This window comes from Carassius auratus, chromosome 28, assembly GCF_003368295.1.
Source record: "Carassius auratus strain Wakin chromosome 28, ASM336829v1, whole genome shotgun sequence".
NCBI classification, from domain to species: domain Eukaryota; kingdom Metazoa; phylum Chordata; class Actinopteri; order Cypriniformes; family Cyprinidae; genus Carassius; species Carassius auratus.
In genome coordinates, this window is record NC_039270.1 from 16,400,914 (window position 1) to 16,422,012 (window position 21,099).

General features: G+C 37.3%; 3 protein-coding genes across 3 annotated transcripts; 2 read left to right on the top strand and 1 right to left on the bottom strand.

Annotated features, from left to right (window-relative positions):
* Window positions 1-495: 495 nt before the first annotated feature.
* On the top strand, window positions 496-4,539 carry alg1 (ALG1 chitobiosyldiphosphodolichol beta-mannosyltransferase). Its single transcript, XM_026208211.1, has 13 exons — window positions 496-779; window positions 958-1,035; window positions 1,121-1,224; window positions 1,488-1,636; window positions 1,720-1,809; window positions 1,941-2,051; window positions 2,211-2,332; window positions 2,426-2,464; window positions 3,035-3,094; window positions 3,191-3,301; window positions 3,406-3,520; window positions 3,600-3,675; window positions 4,182-4,539. The coding sequence occupies exons 1-13, from the start codon at window positions 506-508 to the stop codon at window positions 4,317-4,319; spliced, it is 1,467 nt and encodes a 488-aa protein (XP_026063996.1). The 5' UTR covers window positions 496-505; the 3' UTR covers window positions 4,320-4,539.
* On the bottom strand, window positions 4,509-6,655 carry eef2kmt (eukaryotic elongation factor 2 lysine methyltransferase). Its single transcript, XM_026208212.1, has 8 exons — window positions 6,431-6,655; window positions 6,144-6,206; window positions 5,980-6,060; window positions 5,784-5,885; window positions 5,565-5,698; window positions 5,058-5,305; window positions 4,743-4,892; window positions 4,509-4,651 (listed from the first exon to the last, which is right to left on the bottom strand). The coding sequence occupies exons 1-8, from the start codon at window positions 6,557-6,559 to the stop codon at window positions 4,551-4,553; spliced, it is 1,008 nt and encodes a 335-aa protein (XP_026063997.1). The 5' UTR covers window positions 6,560-6,655; the 3' UTR covers window positions 4,509-4,550.
* A 1,529-nt stretch (window positions 6,656-8,184) lies between these two features.
* On the top strand, window positions 8,185-11,366 carry lgals2a (lectin, galactoside-binding, soluble, 2a). Its single transcript, XM_026208213.1, has 4 exons — window positions 8,185-8,335; window positions 10,347-10,426; window positions 10,501-10,672; window positions 10,841-11,366. The coding sequence occupies exons 1-4, from the start codon at window positions 8,330-8,332 to the stop codon at window positions 10,985-10,987; spliced, it is 405 nt and encodes a 134-aa protein (XP_026063998.1). The 5' UTR covers window positions 8,185-8,329; the 3' UTR covers window positions 10,988-11,366.
* The last annotated feature ends 9,733 nt before the right edge of the window (window positions 11,367-21,099 follow it).

Below are 21,099 nucleotides of genomic sequence, written 5' to 3' on the forward strand. Positions count from 1 at the left end.
CGGATGGAGTGATTGCAGCGCTTAGGGCAACCCTGCTGCCTGAGATAGCCTAGCTACCACATAGTTTGAATATTATTGCTTTTGCTGGAAAATATCCCAGCATATGTTTTGAGTGGGATTTCTCCTCATTCCTATGACAGTTTAAATTCAAGGTTTCTTTCTTTCTTTCTTTCTTTCTTTCTTTCTTTCTTTCTTTCTTTCTTTCTTTCTTTCTTTCTTTCTTTCTTTCTTTCTTTCTATTATTATTATTATTTATCATAGACTATAATGATATAATAATAATAATTAGCTTTAGGCTATTTGGAATTGAATGGTTCTGAATGGAATTACTCGGATTCGATGTTTAATTTATGTATTAATGGTAACTGTATAACTTAAGACATTGTTTAAATCAAACTTATTTAAAATGTACAAAGTAACATGCTCTTGGAGAGTATTGGTCATAGGTTCGTGTCTCTTTAAATTTCCTGCCCTACATTCAGCCACGTCATAAGCAGAAAGCACAATGGCGGATGCCAATGCGGCAGTAGCTGTAGTGACAGTTTCGTTGGTTCTTTTAGGACTTTTATCGGGGTTAAGCTTGTCGTGGGCTCTTCTACCAGTCGCTGTAGTGGTGCTTATTTTTGTACTAGCCAGTGGATTAAAGGGGCGAGATGAACTTGCACATCTGAACGTTTGTGTGTTGGTGCTGGGAGATATAGGGCGCAGTCCTCGCATGCAGTATCATGCGCTCTCTCTCAGCAGACACGGATACAATGTCACCATAATTGGCTTCCTTGGTATATACATTTTAACGCATGCTCTTTACATTGCACCATTTTTTGCTTTTATGCATGATGTCAAATGTCCCCCCATGACTGAATGCAAGGCATGCTAATAAACACTTAAATGTGCATTACATAGACAGGTCACAGGGCAAGTTGTTATACCTCTAACACTGGGATGTTGCTCGCACAGGTACTAAACCTCATCAAGACATTCTTGAGGATGACAGGATAGACATACTTCCCATTTCAGAACTAAAGGGGCTCACAGGTAATATAAACTAACACAGAAAATAAAACATAAAAGAACAAAATCCAATCACATTCATTCTGATATAAAGAATTTTGCCTTTCAGTTGGCCCCAAAATTTTCAGGTATGCTTCAAAGGTGGTATTCCAGACTTTCCAGCTGTTCTTTGTGTTGATGAAGATTGAGGACCAAGGCTATATTCTTATGCAGGTATCTGTCTCTTGTATTAAGAAAAGCATGAAGTCGTTTCATACTTAGATAGAGAGTCAGACTTGTAAAGTCACGGGCTCGAGTCTCAGGTCCGGCAGGGATTGTAGGTTGGGGGAGTGAATATCCAGCACTCAACTGAGGTGAGACCCATGAGCAAGGCACAGAACCCCCAACTGCTCCCCGGCCGTTTGTGTGTGTTCACTACTCACTGCTGTGTAATCATGTCTTAAAGTGAAATTGTAAGTCACGTGTGTATTGTGTAGAATCCTCCTGGACTTCCAGCTATAGCAGTAACGTGGGTGGCCAGTCGTTTCAGGGGAACCCAGTTCATCATAGACTGGCACAACTACGGATACACCATAATGGCACTTACTCATGGACAGAATCATTTCATCGTCAAGATGGCAAAATGGCAAGTAACGCTTTTGAAATGTGTCCTGTTAGAACAGTGGCGTATTTGGGAACCGTCTTAACTGTGCATTGTGTTGTATGCAGGTACGAGAAGCTCTTTGGGTGTCTCTCGGATCATAATTTATGTGTCACTAACGCAATGAGAGAAGATCTTCAGAAAAACTGGAATATTGAGTATGTCCATTCTGAATCAGAATATATTTGATTTACTTTTTATCATTATTAAATAGGTATTTGAATAATTAGAATAATAGTAAAACAGTTTACTTTTAAGACAAGCCAGTTAATCAATTTTCCAATTTTAGGGCAACCACATTATATGACAAGCCACCCCCGATATTTAGAGAAACGCCTCTGAAACTTCAACATGAGCTGTTTATCAGAATGGGCAGTACTTATTTACCATTTAGACCTAGGTAAGTATTTTCCCATAATACCATTTGTTCCCATTCCTGGCTGTTATGCATATAGTAGTATTAAATTTTTTGAAAACGATAATAGCAGTAACAGCCTCTCGCTATTTAGTCTTGAGCATTTTATAAATATTTCACATATTGCTCTTTGTAATCTCTTAGTCCTGATGTGACTAAGGAGTACATGGAACTGACAGCCTTCACAGAGCGTAATACTCAGACAGGTGCTGTGATGCGCTCTTCTGGACGTCCTGCGCTGCTCATCAGCAGCACCAGCTGGACTGGTCTGTGCCATCCACACTAAATATATGGATGCTAACCGTCAGTCCTTTAACTGAAATGTCCTAACTTTTCATTGTTTATGTTTTTATGTTTAGAGGATGAAGACTTCTCAATACTTTTACAAGCTCTTGAAGGTTATTATTTAACTCTACATATATACTACCTTATTGTTTGGGGTCAGTAAGATTTTTATGTTGAGAAATGAATACATACATTTGGCAAAGATGCATTCATTTGACCAAAATAGACAAAAACAAGTACAATATTTATTATACATAAAACAAGAACTTTCAATTCATCAAAAAATCCTTATATATCACAGTTTCCGCAACAAAATATAAGGTAGAACAACGTTTTCAATGTAAAAAAAAAACATATTTCCTGGGCAACAGATCATCATATCAGAATGATTTCTGAAGGATCTTGTGACACTGAAGACTGGAGTAATGACAGCTAAAATTCACCTTTACCATCGCTGGAGTAATTGACTTTTGAAAATATATTACAATAGAAATAATATATTTCACAATATCACTGTTTTTACTACATTTTCAATCACAAAACCTTTAATGAAATCATACCGACCTTTCGAACTGTAGTGTATCACAATCTTTTCTGTAATTTACAGTTGCATTTTTATGTTTTGAAACCTATTGGACTATGTATTCCCTAACGTTTGATTTATTTCCTTCTGTCTCCAATAGAGTATGAGAAGTTTGTTGAGGCAGGGCACAAGCTTCCATCATTGGTCTGTGTGATTACAGGTACACCAAAATGTCTAATATACATAAATGTCCATAAAATCATCTGTGAACCAATGCCTATGTTTGTGTTTCAAACACTGCAATATATCAATAAAGGTAAAGGTCCTCAGAAAGAGTATTATAAGAAGCTGATTGACTCTAAAGAACTACAACATATCAAGATTTGCACTCCATGGCTGGAAGCAGAGGATTATCCAGTTTTACTTGGTGAGAGGATCTCTTTAATGGCATAATAAATGTCATAGACCAATGTCTTGGCCTAAAACACTTATTAAGATAATATGAGTATGATTTTTTTTTTTTTGGCACAGGTTCTGCTGATCTTGGGGTTTGCTTGCACAAATCCTCCAGTGGTCTTGACCTTCCAATGAAAGTGGTTGATATGTTTGGATGTTGCCTACCAGTCTGTGCCATACAATTTCAGTGGTAAGATTGTGGGACTGGTCTTTTATATTAGGTGTGGGTTATGTTAGGTGTCATCTGCTCATTATGCGTATCTTGTTAGCTTGCATGAACTGGTGAAACATGAGGAAAATGGGCTCATTTTCAAAGACTCCAAAGAGCTGTCTGAACAATTAAAGGTAAGATATGTTAATTAAAAACTGTTCTGTATGACTCAAGATTTAAAAAACAATCAAGATTTTTTTGTTAAAGGTGCTATATATAGAGGCATATTAAAATTCAGATAAATCGATTAACAATCCTACTTTCGTTGCCTTCCATTGTCACTTCCTGATGTGCATCCTCAATCTGGCTACCAGTGGGAGCGTAAATTTGGACTGCAGTAGCAATTTCACCCAGGGTTGCCAAGTCCGCCATTTTTCCACGGGTTTAAACAATCCCAATAACATGACATTTAGCCCCTTAAATGTGAATTTTACAAGGGAAATCCTCCAAAAACATTTATTTTACCCCACCCGAAATGCGATATTTACCAGGGGATCCCCCTCAAAACATGATTGGGCTAGTTTTGAGTAGTAGTTGGCAGGTTTAGTTGTAAATGATTTCAACCTCTAGCTTGTCGGTATTACATACTGCGCCTTTAAAGATCTTGCTATAAATCCTAATAGTTCTGTTATCTCTGTAGCTTCTGTTTTCAGACTTCCCTAGTGATCAGGGGAAACTGGGCATCTTCAGGAAGAATCTGAGGGAAAGCGGGCAGCAGCGCTGGGATGAGAACTGGGACCAAAATGTCCTGCCACTTATTAAAGAGCACTGCGATTGACTGTCTAGGTGATGGGTTTATATAACATTGTCAAATCCTTTGACTCCCATTCAATGGAAAGTTACTGTCAGGTATATTTGCACAGGGTACATATTTTTAAGCTAACTGTCCGCACAACGGGACATTCAGCATTCCAGCAAAGCCATTGGGAAAGACTTGAATATGAGAATAAAAAGCACACTATGTAAATATTGTGAAAATAAATACTTTATTACAAAGAGTTTGTTTTTGTCATACATATATTTTGATCATCTCTATAGAGGAGGCTTGGTTGTATGGAAATACATGAGCGACAGAATCTTTCATGACGACGTGTCTCAGTCCAGCCATTTCTGTAAACAAAAGAAACATTTCATTCATTATGGGAAATCAGGAATTAAGAAAACATAGAACAGAATAGAACTAATAATTTGTGAAGCCTGCCTAATTCTTTCTTGAAGCAGTCATATGTCTGTGGGTTGCGTACAGTAGATGCAATGTAAACATCAGGATGTTGTTCATGAACTTTGCCGTTCAGAAGGCTGCTCAGCAGTCTCACCAAACAAGCAATTATATCAGGATCATACACCACATCTGTTTTAAACAAACACATCAATGTTACACAAAACTTCTCAAACGTCATCATTTCATGTGATCAGATTCAGAGACCTTTTAATCAATGAATGAAAATAAATCACATATGAAACTGTAGTGTGTGTGTGTGTGTGTTCCTGCAAATATCCCTGGGTTTCGTGTCACCTGCGGCAATGATGGTGTCGGCCTGTATTCTTTGCAGCTGCTCGTCAGACACATTTTCCCAGTCCAGCTCCTCCACACACACTGACGCACTGTTGCTGTCACAGTTAGTTAAGCAGTTTGAGATATTTTCCTTCAGCCTCTGAAGCACAGTTTGATGGCAGTCGCTGAAGATGTACTTGGTTAGGCTTGATGACCGACACACTACAATGCCAGTAAGTCCAATTCCACTACCCAGCTCAAGCACGGTCCTGCATGTACAACACGGAGGAGATCAACAGTGTACACTTACAGTTGCATGCAAATGGATAAAATAGAATGAGAAACATTGAATGTATAAATGATTAATCTATTTAACTTACATTAATTTATTAGATTTTTTTATTCAAATTAGTTTACTTGATTAATTGACAGAGAAATAGTGCATCTTAAATATTTCTAAATAATTGTATCCCACATAAACAACAATCACAGGTACAATGGCATGGAGTTGAGAGGTGTCAGATTTACTTGTTTTTGAAGAGGTGTGTATTCTCCAAAGCCCATTCAGACAGATACAGGGCAGCCTCCCAGGTAACCAGACCTGTGGTTCCTTGGGAGATGACCGCCACGTTCTCGGCTAGACTAACAGCATCTCCTGTTGGCTGAGATTTGACACTTTCCCGATATAATGTTTTGTAAAGAGGTATATATATGTTTAAGATCCAGTGCTGAAATGATCAGACTCACCAATAAGTAGGTTTTGTAGCACACATCCTCCTCCTGTGCACACATGACCTCTCCGAGTGCTTCATACAGTACATCCAGAGGTTCAGCAGCCAACATCTCATGCTACAACAATCAGCCTTCATGAAAATGTGCTGTATCTCAAAATATGTGGGGACAAAATGTAAAACATGCTTGTTTGTAAAGACACGAAACCAACCCTTTTGATCAATTCTGTTAGGAAGCGTCTTCTGTATTTCAAAGAAGGGGGATTCTTGAGGCAAATGGGATGTAAACATGTCTGCCAAAAAAGATAATAATAATTATTATTATTACTATTTTATAAATCCATTAATTATTTTACTTTCATAATGGTTTGTTTACCATCTGAAGAATCTCCATTATGATGTCTGAAGTTGTTGTAGTCATAATTTCTCGGTCTAAAGACTGCAAATACCATTGATGTAACGTTACCGTTAGAGATGAAACAGAGAAAACACATAAGCATTACAACTGTTAATTTACTTTTATGAAAAACAAAATCAAATAACAAAAAGAAAGAAAGAAAATGAAACGGAGCTCACAGCTGATATATAAATAGTTGTACAAATCATCTACAAATCTGAAATATTTTGTTAATGCGTTGGGGCAGTTTGCAATGTTCTACTTACATCCCATGGAAATGCATTTAATAGACTCATGGCGAAGAAGTTGACTTGAAAGCTGTGTATAACTTCATTTCTTGTTTTGTGGCTCATTCCATCCGCTCCTTTACCTGTCATGGGATGTGTACAGTTCATATTTTGAATTCATGCAGGGTTTAATATCACATAAATCTGCTTGCTCGATGCTGTTACTAGAGCCTACGGAACTGCATGGGTGAATTTCTTCGTGTGTGTGAGTCCGCGTATGTTGTGGTTGCAGCGCCACCTGCAGGGATGGTTGTGCATCAGCGTCAAATCATAATGCCGTGGCTTACAGACTACAAGACCCGCCCACAAGAATCACAACAATGTACTGTATCCTAAAAGTACTTTACAAAAATACATATTTAACTTAAGAAAGAAAAAAGACAAAGAAAAAAACGTACATCATGTCTAAATATTAGAAAATGTCCGAGATCTGTGGCTAGGTGCATAAACTGCTTAGACTAGCCTTAGTTATCTTTTTTTCTGCAAGACTGGTCATAACTTTTAATGTAGACTGGTCTCATTTGAATCCGAAAAAAAAGTTAGACAGATTATAATTTGGTTAACTGCTAGTTACAGTTTATGCTATTTGGCATTGGGGCCCCAGAAACCCTGGCGGTGCCCGCTGGGCGGGGCTTTGCGTGGGCGTGGTTTGGAAGATTGCAGGAAGCAGAGAGACTGCTCTCCTCCTGGCTGAGCATCTCGATTATGATGATAATGATAATGAAGAAGCGCATGCAGCTATATATTTGAGGTTGCTCAAACTGCTGCCAAAACATTTTATTGCCCGTGCGTAACTGTAACTAGGCTGCCTTATTATCTCACATGACAAAACCTAGAGTCCCGTTAAGGACCAGTTAATCGATGATTTCACTATGTATGAAAAAAAATATTGATATTATAGACACCGTTTAAAAACAGATTAAAATATTATCTGTACATTTTACGTTGTTTTGAGCAGTCTTGTTTTTCTTTCATATTGCATATCCCTTCGGCGGTGGTCCCCCTAAATTCTCACTTAGGCTATAATTTCCTGAGTTTGCGGTTAGCATCTTGTGACTATCTTAAGACACATCCTGGAGCCCTATACAAATATTTTGTTGTTACTAAGACTGCTTACGTAGAAGAAGAAAAAAAGAAGAAGAAAGAGAAGAAACAACTTAATGCGCAGAAATGCTAATACAGTTTAGATTAATAACAAAGGACACTGTGGTGTTAAAATGCTCGTCAGTTTCACAAAGCAGCGCAAATTGGCAGAGCCCCACCCTCATGTCACCACCAGCTCCAGAATACTGAGTAGCCTATTCCAGCACACAGACCACAAATACATCACCTCTCTTACAAACTCATCATAACTTGTTTTTGTGACATGATCAATATATTTTACAACGTGCGACATTTTTCAGTCAATTCATAAGCGTGGCAATTGTATTATGCGTTTAATCATCTTGTAAACTGTAGCAACTTGTAAGCTTTAATAAGTAGATCAGTTATGGACGACAAGCGCATAATTACATTCATTATGTTCTGTTCGCAACTTAAGCTAAACCAGCATTCATTGTGGTTATGGTCGTTTGTTTGAATTATTTCTAAGTATTTATAGCGTATTACCAGAGTTTGTCTAGAAATAGATTATATCTTACAGTAAAGCCACGTGCCTTTTTTGCGATTGGTCGAGAGAGAGAGAGAGAGAGAGAGAGAGAGAGAGAGAGAGAGAGAGAGAGAGAGAGAGAGAGTAGGCAAAGACACCCAATTGGGTGAAATCAACATCGGTCAAGATCTGAACACTCCTAGTCTGCAGTGGATATAAGAAGCCCTCCACACAACTCAACTTCTCCCAGACTCTTCATTTCACTTCATTGGCAATCAAAGGAACTCAAAATGAACGTGAGTGATTTTAAAACTAAACATTATTCGGTAGTTTTATGTCAAATGGTGTTTTTAAGATTTAAGACAGCATATGTTAGAATGTCTTTTCTATCTTGAGTCAGCACAAATAATACAGTGCTCGTAGCAGCTGGTATTTACGGCTATTGGTGCTATGCAGTAGAGAATGCTGTCTGTTTGGTGCATTGTATAGTTAGGCTGTTGTAGAGTAGTGTCTACTGAAGCGCTCCCACATGCATTGCGCATGGGTGTGACCTCCACATTAATATCATGATGTTGTACTGGTTAATTACATCACGGTGAATTTGTTTGTATAGTTATTAACATTGGAATCAATGTAACAAACTTTTCAAAAAACAAATCAGTGGCAGTGTGGTATTACCACATCAAATTACAAGAAAACCAGGACTGCAGATCATATGACACACATTTGTATAGGCTATATATATGTATATATGTATGTATATATATATATATATATATATATATATATATATATATATATATATATATATATATATATATATATATATATATATATATATATATATATATATATATATATATATTATATACAGTTCAAATGTTGTATTAAATAAATTAACACTTTTCAGAAACAATTAATTTAATTGAGCAAAAATGAGAGTCAAGACTTATAGATTGTTACCAAAAATATATGCATTTCAAATAAATGTTCAATCAAATAAATCATGTTTCCACAAAAAAATTAAGTAGCATGTTCAACCAAGTTCAACTGTGATATTAATAAATGTTTTCTCAACATATTAGAATGACTTCTTGCAGGGTTTTTTTATAATTTAATTTAATTTTAATTTTATCTAATTTTATTTTATTTTTTTGACACAGAAGACTGGAGAGACAGGTTAGCTTTGTAGCCTTGGCTATAGTGTTTGCAATACACATAGTCTGTAACCCTTCAACATTTTAGAGCAATTCATCATACCTTAACATGTTCAGTCCTCTGGCATTTCTAGAAATGAAGCAAGACTGGCCAATTCAAGCCCAACTAATGTTCTGAAACCATACAATACACAGGGGCATTGGGAAGGAGACCTTTAGCTCACTTTCTCTAAAGCTCAGCAAAAGCAGCATGACTCAGTCTTTCTTATGCTAATCCGAAAGACTGAGCATCACTGGCCAGCTTCTCTTTTGCAGTTCAATAAACGGTTTAGAGAGTTCAGAAAGAAAGATTGAGGCATGTCACACTGCTCTGAGAGTTTCGTTCTGCAGCAACTTCTGTCCGAGGGCTGGTTTACTGTTACTCGCACCGACTAATGTGGAAAGAATTCACCTCTGCTACACATCTGCCTTTTTTCCTTTCTTTTCCTATCTCTCTTTTTGACCCTCCTTTCTCTCCACTGTTCCAATATCTCTTCTGCCATCAATACATCAGCTATACAAATCTACTTTCCTCGGCAGCTGGCCACCCACCTTGACTTCTAAACTTAAACCAACTCTCTCAGAAATGGCATGGCCACTAGTTTTTAATGATTGAATTATTAAAAGATAGCTCTTCTTGTATCCATCTTCTCAGAAAAAGGGTACAAAACTGTCACTCCTGGAAGTACAAAAGCTAAAATTAACCCTAAAAGGTAGGCCCATATATTAGCACATTTTGAAAGGGTACTGCTCTAGTGACAGTTTTGTAACTTTTTTTTTTTTTAAGACAGAACCCATGCAAAGGTTTTCCAATAGAGCAACTGTGCCACATCTGCAGTTTTTTGAAAGTTCAAGTCAGGCTCTTAGGATTTCCCTTTCAGCGCATTGGAAAATGTGAAAGCATTGCTTTTGTGAGGCTGATTCTGTCCACTCCATGATTATAGCTAGTCTCTATTTGGCTTATAGGGAAAACCAGGCACAGTGCCAAGCTGTACAAGTCAAATTAAAGTGGATGCACATGTTCGGCTTTTCATGCCAGTAGTGAGATATATACAAAAAGAAAATCAAATTACAAATAAAGAGTAACTTGAGCTCTCTCTGTTTTTAACAGGGTGTGGTTGTGCAGAATATGTCCTTTAAGACGGGACAGACTCTGACTGTTACAGGAGTCCCCGATGCTGATTCCACAAAGTAAGTCTCTGCAAAGCAACTTCTAGAATTCAGGACTTTATAAGCAGTCATATCTCCCATTTGCTCTTTTGCAGTTTTGCCTTTAACATTGGTCACAGCGCTGAGGACGTCGCTCTACACATGAACCCTCGTTTTGATGCCCATGGTGACCAGAGAACTGTAGTGTGCAATTCATTCCAGGACGGCAGCTGGTGTGAGGAGCAGAGAGAGGACAGCTTTCCATTTAATCAGAACGAGGAGTTCCAGGCAAGACTCATATATATATATATATATATATATATATATATATATATATATATATATATATATATAATGAAACTGCTGTTTAAGCAGATAGTAATCAATGTGCTGTGGGTGAAACTTAATGGCCCCTCTGGATTTTAATGAACATATTATCTTTTTTCCTTCCTTCAGACAAAAATCAATTTCACCAATGAGGAATTCCTGGTGACTCTTCCTGATGGTTCTCAGATTAAATTCCCTAACCGTCATGGTGCTGAGAAGTACAAATATTTGCATTTTGAAGGCGAGGTCAGGATCCGAGGGATTGAGATCAAGTAGTCTAATCAACACTTAAATAAGGATGCTGTGTTTCCGGAATGCTTAATGCTTCTATGCCTTATGTTGTCACTTTTACAGCTCTGTCGGTCATTCCACAATTTTCACTTATTCAGAACGGAGTATTTCAATCACACTTGTATGTCAAATCAGCGTTTTAATTTTGCTGTGGCACTGGCTATCTAAACCACTAGAGGGAGCGCGACTACATTAAATTCCCATGAGCTTGAGCGGTACATGTGAACCATTTCCTTCTAGTTGATTTTTCCTTTGACTTTTCTTCAGTGAAACATCATGTTCTTCTGGTTTGTAACTAAAACACATTCACACAAGCTATAGCTGTTGGCATATACAATAAAACCTGTTTTCACAAATAAACGAAGGCTCTTTTGTAATTTATTTTAATGTGCTCAGGCAGAAACATATTTTGTGTTTACATTTATTTATGATTTATTATGAGAGAACAGATAGAGAACATTCAGAATGATTCATTAGCATGAATTCCATCAGGTGTTCATCATACAAACATGTCAAAAAAATATGAAGACCAATTGTCTAAAATAGGACATGAATAAAATATTTAGTGCATGAGAAACTAAACAGTACTATTCAACGATTTCTTGATATATATATATATATATATATATATATATATATATATATATATATATATATATATATATATATATATATATACACTGTAGCATTTTTGTAGAGAAAATATGCATAAAATATTACATTAAAACAACAAGTCTTAAATGTAGCCATGAAACTCACTTTACTGATGATGTGCACTGATGGGCATTTCTTTATATATATATATATATATATATATATATATATATATATAAAGATTTAGTCTATATTGCGATTATTTTTCATCATAAGGAGCAAATAAATGAACTGATACATTTAGTTTTGGGAAAGTGAAACCCTGGACTACTGCAAAAGAACTTGATCTGAACAATCTTAAGACCACATCGAGGATCCATCCAATGGCAATTCAATTCTACTTCTACTTCTATTTCCTGTCCTGCTAAATACATCTTTTAAAATACACATCTCGATCTCAACACCTCGGCTTTGTAGGTTTGGGAGATGATTAAGCCAGCAAAACTGCACAGAATATGTAAATTGGACATGCTATGTCTCAAATCCAGTCTTCTCCTCGGGTTAACTGTACAGTGTCTTTACTTTAACCTTTGAAGTTTCAGCTATTGAGCGCTCGTTCAGCAGTTGTAGCAGTTGTGGTTGTATCAATAACAGACCACATGATGGCGCGATCAATGAATCAGAGTTGCATTTCAGGGAGTCGTGTAGAAATATAAAAGAACTAAGCAAGGTTCTGCTCTAAGCGTGTAACGTTAAGTGACAAGTTTGTGAAAGTACTGCCAGTGTCAGGTACGTAACACAGATGATGAATATACTTAAGATTCACAAATACCAAAACAACGTGCCTACACCAGATGCCATCGGCGCCACGTGACAAAAGTGATGTTCTGTGCTGCTGTAGATGCGCGAGACGCCGATCCATGATCGTGAACTGATGGCTAGGACAATTGGATTTCAAATGTGTACTTTTTTGCGTCCAGTGTGGTGAAAAGACAAGAAAACATGACTAAGCATATCTCGCCCTCAGATTCACAAGTGAAAAGGTGTGTAGCCTAAAGAAGTTTAGATATAAGTATATAAAATTTTGCAATCAAGGTCATGTTTGAGAGGGTGCATATATATATTCATAATAGAATCATGATAAAAATAGTTTCCTCAAAAATATGAAGCTGCACAACTGTTTGCAGCATTAAAATAATCAGAAATGGTTACTGAAGAGACGAATCAGCATAGGCCTATTTGAACAATTTCTGAAGAATCAATTGACACTGGTGACTGCTGCTGAAAATTCAGCCTTGATCACGCATACAGTATATGTTAAAACATTCAAAAGATATTTTAAATTGACACATTTCAATATTACAGTATTTACTGTATTTTTTTTTACATATAAATTAATGCAGCCTGGGTGCGCAAAAGAGGCTTTCTTTTTTTGTTACAAAAGTGGGACCTGGAAGAAAATGTTTGGGAACCACTGCTATAGCTACAGTTGAAGGTGTAGTTATGAACGATCAATGAAGTCAACATGTACTATTACAAGTATGCACTTTATTTTTTCAATGTTGCAACTTCCTTCAGCATTACTGACAGACGTAACTGTCATTATCATGCAGTGATTGGTAGCCGTGCTGTTGTTTTGTCTCTAATTTGCCTGTATTTTCTCCTTCTCTTTCAATGCTTTATGTTAAAACATGATTTTTTTCTCCAATTTTTTTTTAAAACATTTCAGCTTCTTCTGCTGTTTGTCCCATAACCCCCCACGTGAGCCTGATACACACCTTGACCTTCCACAGAAATACGAGGGCATTCATACACAAATGGTAAGAAGCACATATGGTTGTTAAAATGTTTTATAAGAGAGGTTTTCTAGATAATATTAGCTTAGTCTACTAATTAATTATCAAAGTTAATTGAATGCTTAAACCTAAAAGTATAGTTGTTTTGGTAGGAAAACACTCACTCATCCATTTAATTTATATGTTTGACAATGTAGTTTCTACTGTGGTTACAGCCAAACAGTTTTAGGAATCAGTTTGATATCCAGATGATATATATATATATATATATATATATATATATATATATATATATATATATATATATATATATATATATATATATAAATTATAGCAAATTCTAATTATCTAAATCTTAATATAGTACAAGATATGTTGGAGAAGTCTTTTCATGCTCTTGAGTTGCAAGTATTTGGACTTCAGGTGTTATGTTCTAGTGCTTTGTTTTGTTCAGACACAGCTTACAGGGTGTATCACTATACGTTGTTTTCGTTCTTGGGACTGATGAACCATGACAGAACAGCTCTTTTTCCATTCCACATATCCCTCAACAGAGCTAAAACAGCCTCTGTAACAGCTACCTTTTGACAGGTATGAGAGGAAATGTTTCCTTGCCTATAGGTTTGACATTTACATTATTGCATAATGCATTTAGCAAATTCTTTTATCCAAAATGACACTGTGTATTCAGTGTACACAGATTGCCAGAATGTGTTCCTTGGGAAATGAACCCATGAACTCATTTTTTTTACCGCCATGCTCTACCAGTTGAACTACATCAACAATATAACTGTTGTTGGTAAGTGATTTTTGTTCTTGTGGTCATGTTAAGTGGAAATGCCATGATTAACTGCTGTCTATCACATACTTATATTATTTCATTCCCTCTGTGGACTTTTCTACCATGGCAAATTTACATTAAAGAACATCTTTGGTTTACAAACTGCCTCTAAAAGCAAAGGAGAGTATGATTATCATAATGTCAGACAAAAATGTCCACAGTGAGTAGCTTACATTTCTGCTTTACATAAATATTTGTTGTGTCACAATCTCATAATAGCAAACTGCCAAATGCAGAGACTGTTCTGTCTTTGTGTTTGTATTTCCTTTGATCGCTTTGCTGTTCTACTGGATGTTAATTCATTGCCATGGAATGTCTTCTGTCATTGACTGGGTGCTTTTCAGGGCTCTGGTTTCCATGGAGAGCTGACATTCTGAGTGTTGAGAGTGGACATGCATAATCGGGAAGGACGGTCTGTACTGGGCATGTGCGTAGAGTTGTGCAGTGGTTATTAGCATGTTTTAACATTCACAGAGGTCAGACGGTGGCATTTACTCTAAATCATCGTCTGCAGTGCCAGCCACAGAAGTACAGGCAAGGGGCAAGACAAATGATTAGCTGCCGGCCTCTGTTATCACATAAATGAAATAATTGGCTACTCACTATTGTGTAAGAGATACTGTGATGTGCGACGCTTGTGGAAGTCTTTGTTGTGGGAATACATAACTCTTTGCCAGAGTTAAGTATATAAATGACAAAGTGTCTTCCGTTCTAGAATAAGCTATATCATTCTGACCAGTTTATCAAAGCATATATAAGATTATACTAATTACTATAATTAACAAGTGGAAAATCAAGTTAATGGGGCAATCAGTATGATGATTCCTTCATTTTACGCTCTTTTAACTACTATGATGAAGTCTGATGGCAGCCAGTTTGAGGAATGGGTTATTATTAGTGCTTAGAAGGCTTTTTTTTTTTTTTTTTTACTTTATCGCAAAATTGATACACATTTCTCTAACATCCCATAAGAAACGGTTTATCAGGGGGAAAAAATGAATGTTTTAATTCTATTGTAGATCATGAGGAATATTGTGTCCCCGCTAATTCCATTTTTATCCACTGCCTAAAAGCTGAGCAGAAAATTATTTGAAGCTCTAAATGTACATTTTTACCTCTTTGACAAAATATGGTCTTGAAAAAACCACTAGATGCCACTAGGAAACCAAGAACAAGCTGCTTTTCCATCAGTGGTCTTTTCATAGTTGTATTGGTTTTGGTCATTTGTATACACAGTGTGACTTTCTGTATTTTTTTTTTTTTATCATACATATTTCTCACCTCATATAAACAGTTTATACATTTTTGTACAACATCATATACCTCAGTGTTTAGATGCCATATTACATTTTATGCATATGAAAATTAAGTCCAGGTTTTACAATGGCATGCACTGTATGAGGGTCCAAGATCACATGTCATTTTCAGAACTCACAACGTTTATGAAGTTGTTTTAGGATTTTTTTTTTTTTTTGTTAGTGGCACAATTCAATGAACACACTATACTTCACTCACACACTGCCTAGTTTTCTCATTTATGTGGAAATTTAATATCGTTATAGCCTTTAAAAAGCTCTGTACTATGTGCAAGTGCGCCATCACATTCTTTACCAGTCTGTGTCTCATACTCTCTGTCGTTTCAACAGTACTAAAGATATAGAAACTACATTTTATTTTACAAGTGTCAAATCATTCAACTCGTTCTTTTCTCTTTGTCTGCTTTTTTCTTTTTCTCTCCCACAGTCGCGCAAAAAAGACTGCATATGCATTATCCATTTAAACGGATGGAGTGACAGAGTCAAGAGTCCTGACAGGAAAAACAAATGGAATAAGTAACCGTTGTAGAGAAATGTGTTTAGTGGCACTGAGAGAGTAAGGCGATAATGGGACCCATCCGTTACGTCGGTGCATGGGTGCAGGGCTGAGTCTAAGTGAGATGGATGACTGTGTGTTCATACCCCACTGGAGCTCAGAGGTCTGAGTCCTACACAGACCCTCTCGCCCAAGTCTCCCGGAGAAGAGTGTGCCTTGATGAAGTCGAGTACGAGGCTGTTATTAATATCTAACGATGCATTTCTCAATAGTATTCAAATTGTGTCTCATTTATCCATGTTAAAACTTATAGTAGTGATGACTGTCATTTTAAGCAGTGGTTTAGGATCGAAGCCCAGACCCAGAGGACATCCAGACGCTTGACTCGTGTTACAGCGTTTGCAGAACAGGAGTGCCTTTTGCCCTTGGTTCTGATCAAAAGCCTGTAATCGACTCATTTATTCAGCACAAAGCTGGGAGGCAGAAAGAAGCAAGTCCATGACCTGGTTGTAGCCGCTGGATGCTCAGCTACATTGGTGGGATGCAGAGAGGAATTGTTTTCCTGGGTGGTGCTGCCGGAGGCTCCTAGCATGATGTGCTGCTTTGCTGGCTGATAGGAGAATAGCTGCTTGTTTCAGTGATAGGGGGGTTGTGTCCACAGTGATTAAGAGCTGCTGGCATTTCTGGCTCTCCCCTCTCCTCGTGTTATCATCAACCTTTTTGTACGCTGCCAAATCTCTTGCTATTCCACCTTTTCCAGATCAAGCTTTCTTTTTTTTTCAGCGCTCGGCTCCTTTCTGCATCTTCCTATCGCAGTCCGTCTTTCACATCCCGCTGCACTTGACTCGGTCTCATCAGATCCTCTTACTCTCGTGTCACTAGACCTCGGTGGCTGTAATTTACTGCAGTAGCACCAATGTACTGAATGCCTGCGTCTGGCTCCTAATCATATAATCTGATGTAAGATAATGCATCCTCGTGAAAAGTCCTTGGATTATGGCTAACAAATAAGAGCTTGTGCAGACAGGTGGGAAGACAAACAGGTCTCATCTGCAACTAAGCAAACACAAGATGTTTTGTTGGGGTTAACATGGGTTTATATGAAATCCTGACTCGTTTGACGATGGCATACAGGAGTTTCCACGAGCTTCACAGTGCTTTTTGGTTGAGAATGGAACGGCATTAAGAATTTATTCAGTGAGCTGCGGGTCCACTCTTTTGCCTGATGTGACCCTGTTGAAAGGACCAGATGAAGAGCAACCATGTTGTGTTTTGGATGCTGGTCCCCGGCATGCAATAAATGCGATTTTCGGTTCTCCAGCTTGAAATACTGTCCCAGCAGTCTCTTCTCATAACTCAAGAGAAACCATACACATACGCTGAGGGACTGCTGTGTGTTACCTTGTGTTGTGTATCTGTAAGATTACTCATGAGGGACAGTGTGATAGAGACAGACGGAGGTTGTATGTGAGTGTATGAGAGAAGGACACATTTTTGCTCTTTGTCTGAGTATTTGTTTTTTTGAGTCTAAGGTGTGTGCATGGTAATCAGCTCATTGGGTTCAGAGGTCATCTCCCTGGAGAAGTGCAGGGATTTGTATAGCATGACGACCAGGTTACTGCCTCCCATGTCACTGCTTTCTTGCTCTCCCTCTCTGTTCCCGTATCTCTCTCACTCATTGGCATTCTCCTCTTTGCTGTTTGGACCTTTGTCTCCTTTTGCTTTTAGAAATGATGCTTGGCCTAGAAAAAAACGTGATTTGGAAAATTAGTACAACCAAGAAAATCCCCTAATCCTGTGTATCATTGTTAAAGCCTTACTGTAGATGGTTTCAACCTGAAAGGGAGAGTTCATGAAAAAAAGAAAAGAATATTCTGTCATTAATTACTCATCCTCATGTCGTTCCAAACCCTTAAGACCTTTGTTCTTCAGAACACAAATTGTGTTATTTTTGATGAAATCAGAGATCCCTCTGACACTGCAAAGACAGCAAGGGAACTACCATGTTAAAGGCCCAGAAAGGTAGTAAGGACTAGGGGTGGGTGATATGACCAAAATCTTTTATCACAACATGTTGTGACATTAAAATTTCATAATAATGATATTATAGCACAATATAGTTATTTTTTGTTTTAAATGAGGTATTTATCCTGTTAACCTGCACCCTCCATTTTGGGACTCACAGCTGAAAATGACCTAAAGTACCTACCTTAAAATTGTAACAGTTCCTACTGGGGGTAACAACCAGATATGCAACCTGCAAAGAACTGCCAAAGTAAACGAAAGTTAAATCCTAACTTTTTTGTAATTATAGTGTATTTCAATGGAAGTATACTGTGAGGTTTATTTAATAAAAAAATTGAGGTTTTAATTTGGCCATCAAACAATTAAATTAAAACTAGTGCAATATTTTTCTCTGTAATTACTTTCTCTGTAATTCACTTTTTACTGTGTTCAAGTCCAACTTGTTCCTCCCTTGTTTCATAGATACAGTGTAAATACAACCGTTGCGGCTGTAAATTAAAGTGGTGCTTGTTCCCCCCTTATTGTATGTATTTACAATGTAAATAAACATTTGCGGGCTGTAATTTAACATGGTGCTTGTTTCCCCTTTATCCCATGTAGTTACAGGATGCATACAACATTTCTGTGCTGTTATTTAAAGCAGTGCTTGATCTCCCCTTATTCCCCTTATAATATAGTTATAGGATAAATACAACATTTGTTTTCCCTTTATTCCATGTAGTTACAGGTTAAGTGGCTACCTCAAATTGCTCTGAAGTTATTTTTAATACAGTAGGTCATACATACATTATATATCAGGCAATATATAAATTAACATAGTTGACTGTTTTATTTAATACAAATATTGTTTGAAATTTACTATAGGCCCACTGCTTTGTTAAATGAATAGATATTAAATTAAAATCACACACAATATGACAAAAGTAACAACACAGGCAACAGATAATAAAATATATAAATGTATTACACCAGTTTAGAAAAAAGCTAAGCAACTCCATACTTATACAGCTTACACAGTTAAACCAAATCTTTTTGAAAACCTTTTAAGATTTAAAACTTAAGATTTTGTTCATGTTTTTACCTACTGATGAAGTTAAGTATTAACTGGTTAATTATGGCTAAACTAGGGCTGCACTATTAAATTACATGTGATTGTCAAGCGTGTCACGTCAATAAAGCTGCTTCTGTCATTAGTACTAAATATCCCATCACCTGCTTTCAAATTGAGCGGCACTTAATACACAGAGCCGTAGTTCGCTGACAAGCTACGCAATACCGCATCATAATCGCAGATGAATCGCATGCAGTTATGAACGTGATATTGCGTAGCTTGTCAGCGAACTACGGCTCTGTATATTAAGTTCCGCTCCATTTGAAAGCAGATGATGGACATTTACCGCTAATCATAGAACCAGCTTTACTGATGAGACACGCATGAGAATCGCATGTGATTAATTGCGCAGCCCTAGGCTAAACCATCACTCCAATAAACACACAGTAATAAACACTGAAAGTCAAGGTTAAACTGTGCATTATAGTGAACTGACCGGATTTTACTGTCTTTGTTTTTATCCTTTTGATCCACGTCCTAAACCACCATTTTGACTAGCTCGCAATTTCCAGTTTTACTGCTCATCAGTTGCGGCTTAATACTGTGAGAACATACTATGACAAAACCCTCCAGTTTTAAAAGAAGACTTTCCAGTCAGTTTCAATTGACAAAAATTGAAACTCTTCTCTTTGATTCAATTACCGTCGTTTTCTTGTATTTTCTACACATTTTCCTGTCATGAGTGCTGCAAACACCGACACAATCGTCTAAAATGCCATTCCAGCTGTTTCCAGTTCATGCTTACCACATTCACTGGTCCAGTTTTAAAGGAACATAAATGACATTTTCCAAGTTGTCCCTCGTCTTAGCTTCGATTAGTTGTCTTGTATTTTTGACACATATTCCTGTCATGAGCATTGCAAATACAGTACAGATAGACTCATCTCATGTGCCATTCTGTTTTCAGTTTGCGCTCACTACGTTCACTGGTCCAGTTTTAAAGGAACAGACAGACTGTTTCAAATTTATCCCCCTTCTGCACTTCGATTGGTTTTGTTCTATTTTCCACACATGTCCCATCTTAAGAACCACTTACGGATTTCGTCGCACACCGAACCATTCATGTTTGAACTCAACTTGACTTGCTGCATGCTTTCCTAACCCAGCACTTTCCTAACAAACACCAAAGAACTAGCGGTGACAAAAGCCTTATATCACATGTGTCTAGTTTAAAAAGTTGTGCTTGAACACACCATGAACACAGCATGTACATTTTATGATTGTGTAAGAAAAAATAATTGTATCTAACTGTATCAGCTGATGTCAGTTGTTCATATTTGTGATTAAAAATGGGAAACCAAAACTGAGCAAAGCAGTGCTTGCTTAAAATTTTGAATAAAAATCATGTTGATCATTTTATTAATTCCAGATGGTCATGTCATTATGACAATATTTATTTATGGTGAAATACAAACCACAAAAACCTGACAGATGCAACTGTTGGCTTGGTGGCATGTAGCTCCCACATAAGTCACTTTAAAACCAAACGTTTCTCTGTTGGTAAAACCGTGGCTAATCTGCAACTGAACCTGTTGCATTATCTGAATGGTGAAATATTTCAGTCTGAAATTCCTGATTGTGTGGATTCCTGTTCATCTGTGTCCTAACCAGATGCCATGCAGTAAAGCTGTTCATGGAGGGCCAACGTCAATCTATTTTTGAAAATTGACAACTATAACAAAGTTAGTAGTCACAGGAAGGAGATGGGAACATTCAACACAGACAGCGTGACAGCCCCTCGCAGACGACTGTCGCGCACAAACAGAACCTAAACACTAAATAAAATCCAGGCCTGGTCCTCTCTCGTCCTTCACTGTCGTTACTCCTCGTTTTATCCTTCCAGAGCTCCTCCGTGGGACTTGAGACCAGGGAGTGGTGTAGTCGTCACTCATTTTCAATTACTCCACCAGCCTCAATC

What these genes read in the sequence shown, in the direction of transcription:
- eef2kmt (XM_026208212.1), bottom strand. Translation starts at nt 6,559, where the DNA reads ATGAACTGTACACATCCCATGACAGGTAAAGGAGCGGATGGAATGAGC. An exon ending in TAATGGAGATTCTTCAGATG is followed by an intron (nt 6,061 to 6,143) that starts GTAAACAAACCA and finishes CTTTTTTGGCAG; the next exon opens with ACATGTTTACATCCCATTTG. An exon ending in CGACACCATCATTGCCGCAG is followed by an intron (nt 4,893 to 5,057) that starts GTGACACGAAAC and finishes TGTTTAAAACAG; the next exon opens with ATGTGGTGTATGATCCTGAT.
- alg1 (XM_026208211.1), top strand. Translation starts at nt 506, where the DNA reads ATGGCGGATGCCAATGCGGCAGTAGCTGTAGTGACAGTTTCGTTGGTT. An exon ending in CACCATAATTGGCTTCCTTG is followed by an intron (nt 780 to 957) that starts GTATATACATTT and finishes TTGCTCGCACAG; the next exon opens with GTACTAAACCTCATCAAGAC. An exon ending in CAGAAAAACTGGAATATTGA is followed by an intron (nt 1,810 to 1,940) that starts GTATGTCCATTC and finishes TTCCAATTTTAG; the next exon opens with GGCAACCACATTATATGACA.
- lgals2a (XM_026208213.1), top strand. An exon ending in CCCGATGCTGATTCCACAAA is followed by an intron (nt 10,427 to 10,500) that starts GTAAGTCTCTGC and finishes GCTCTTTTGCAG; the next exon opens with TTTTGCCTTTAACATTGGTC. An exon ending in ATCAGAACGAGGAGTTCCAG is followed by an intron (nt 10,673 to 10,840) that starts GCAAGACTCATA and finishes TCCTTCCTTCAG; the next exon opens with ACAAAAATCAATTTCACCAA.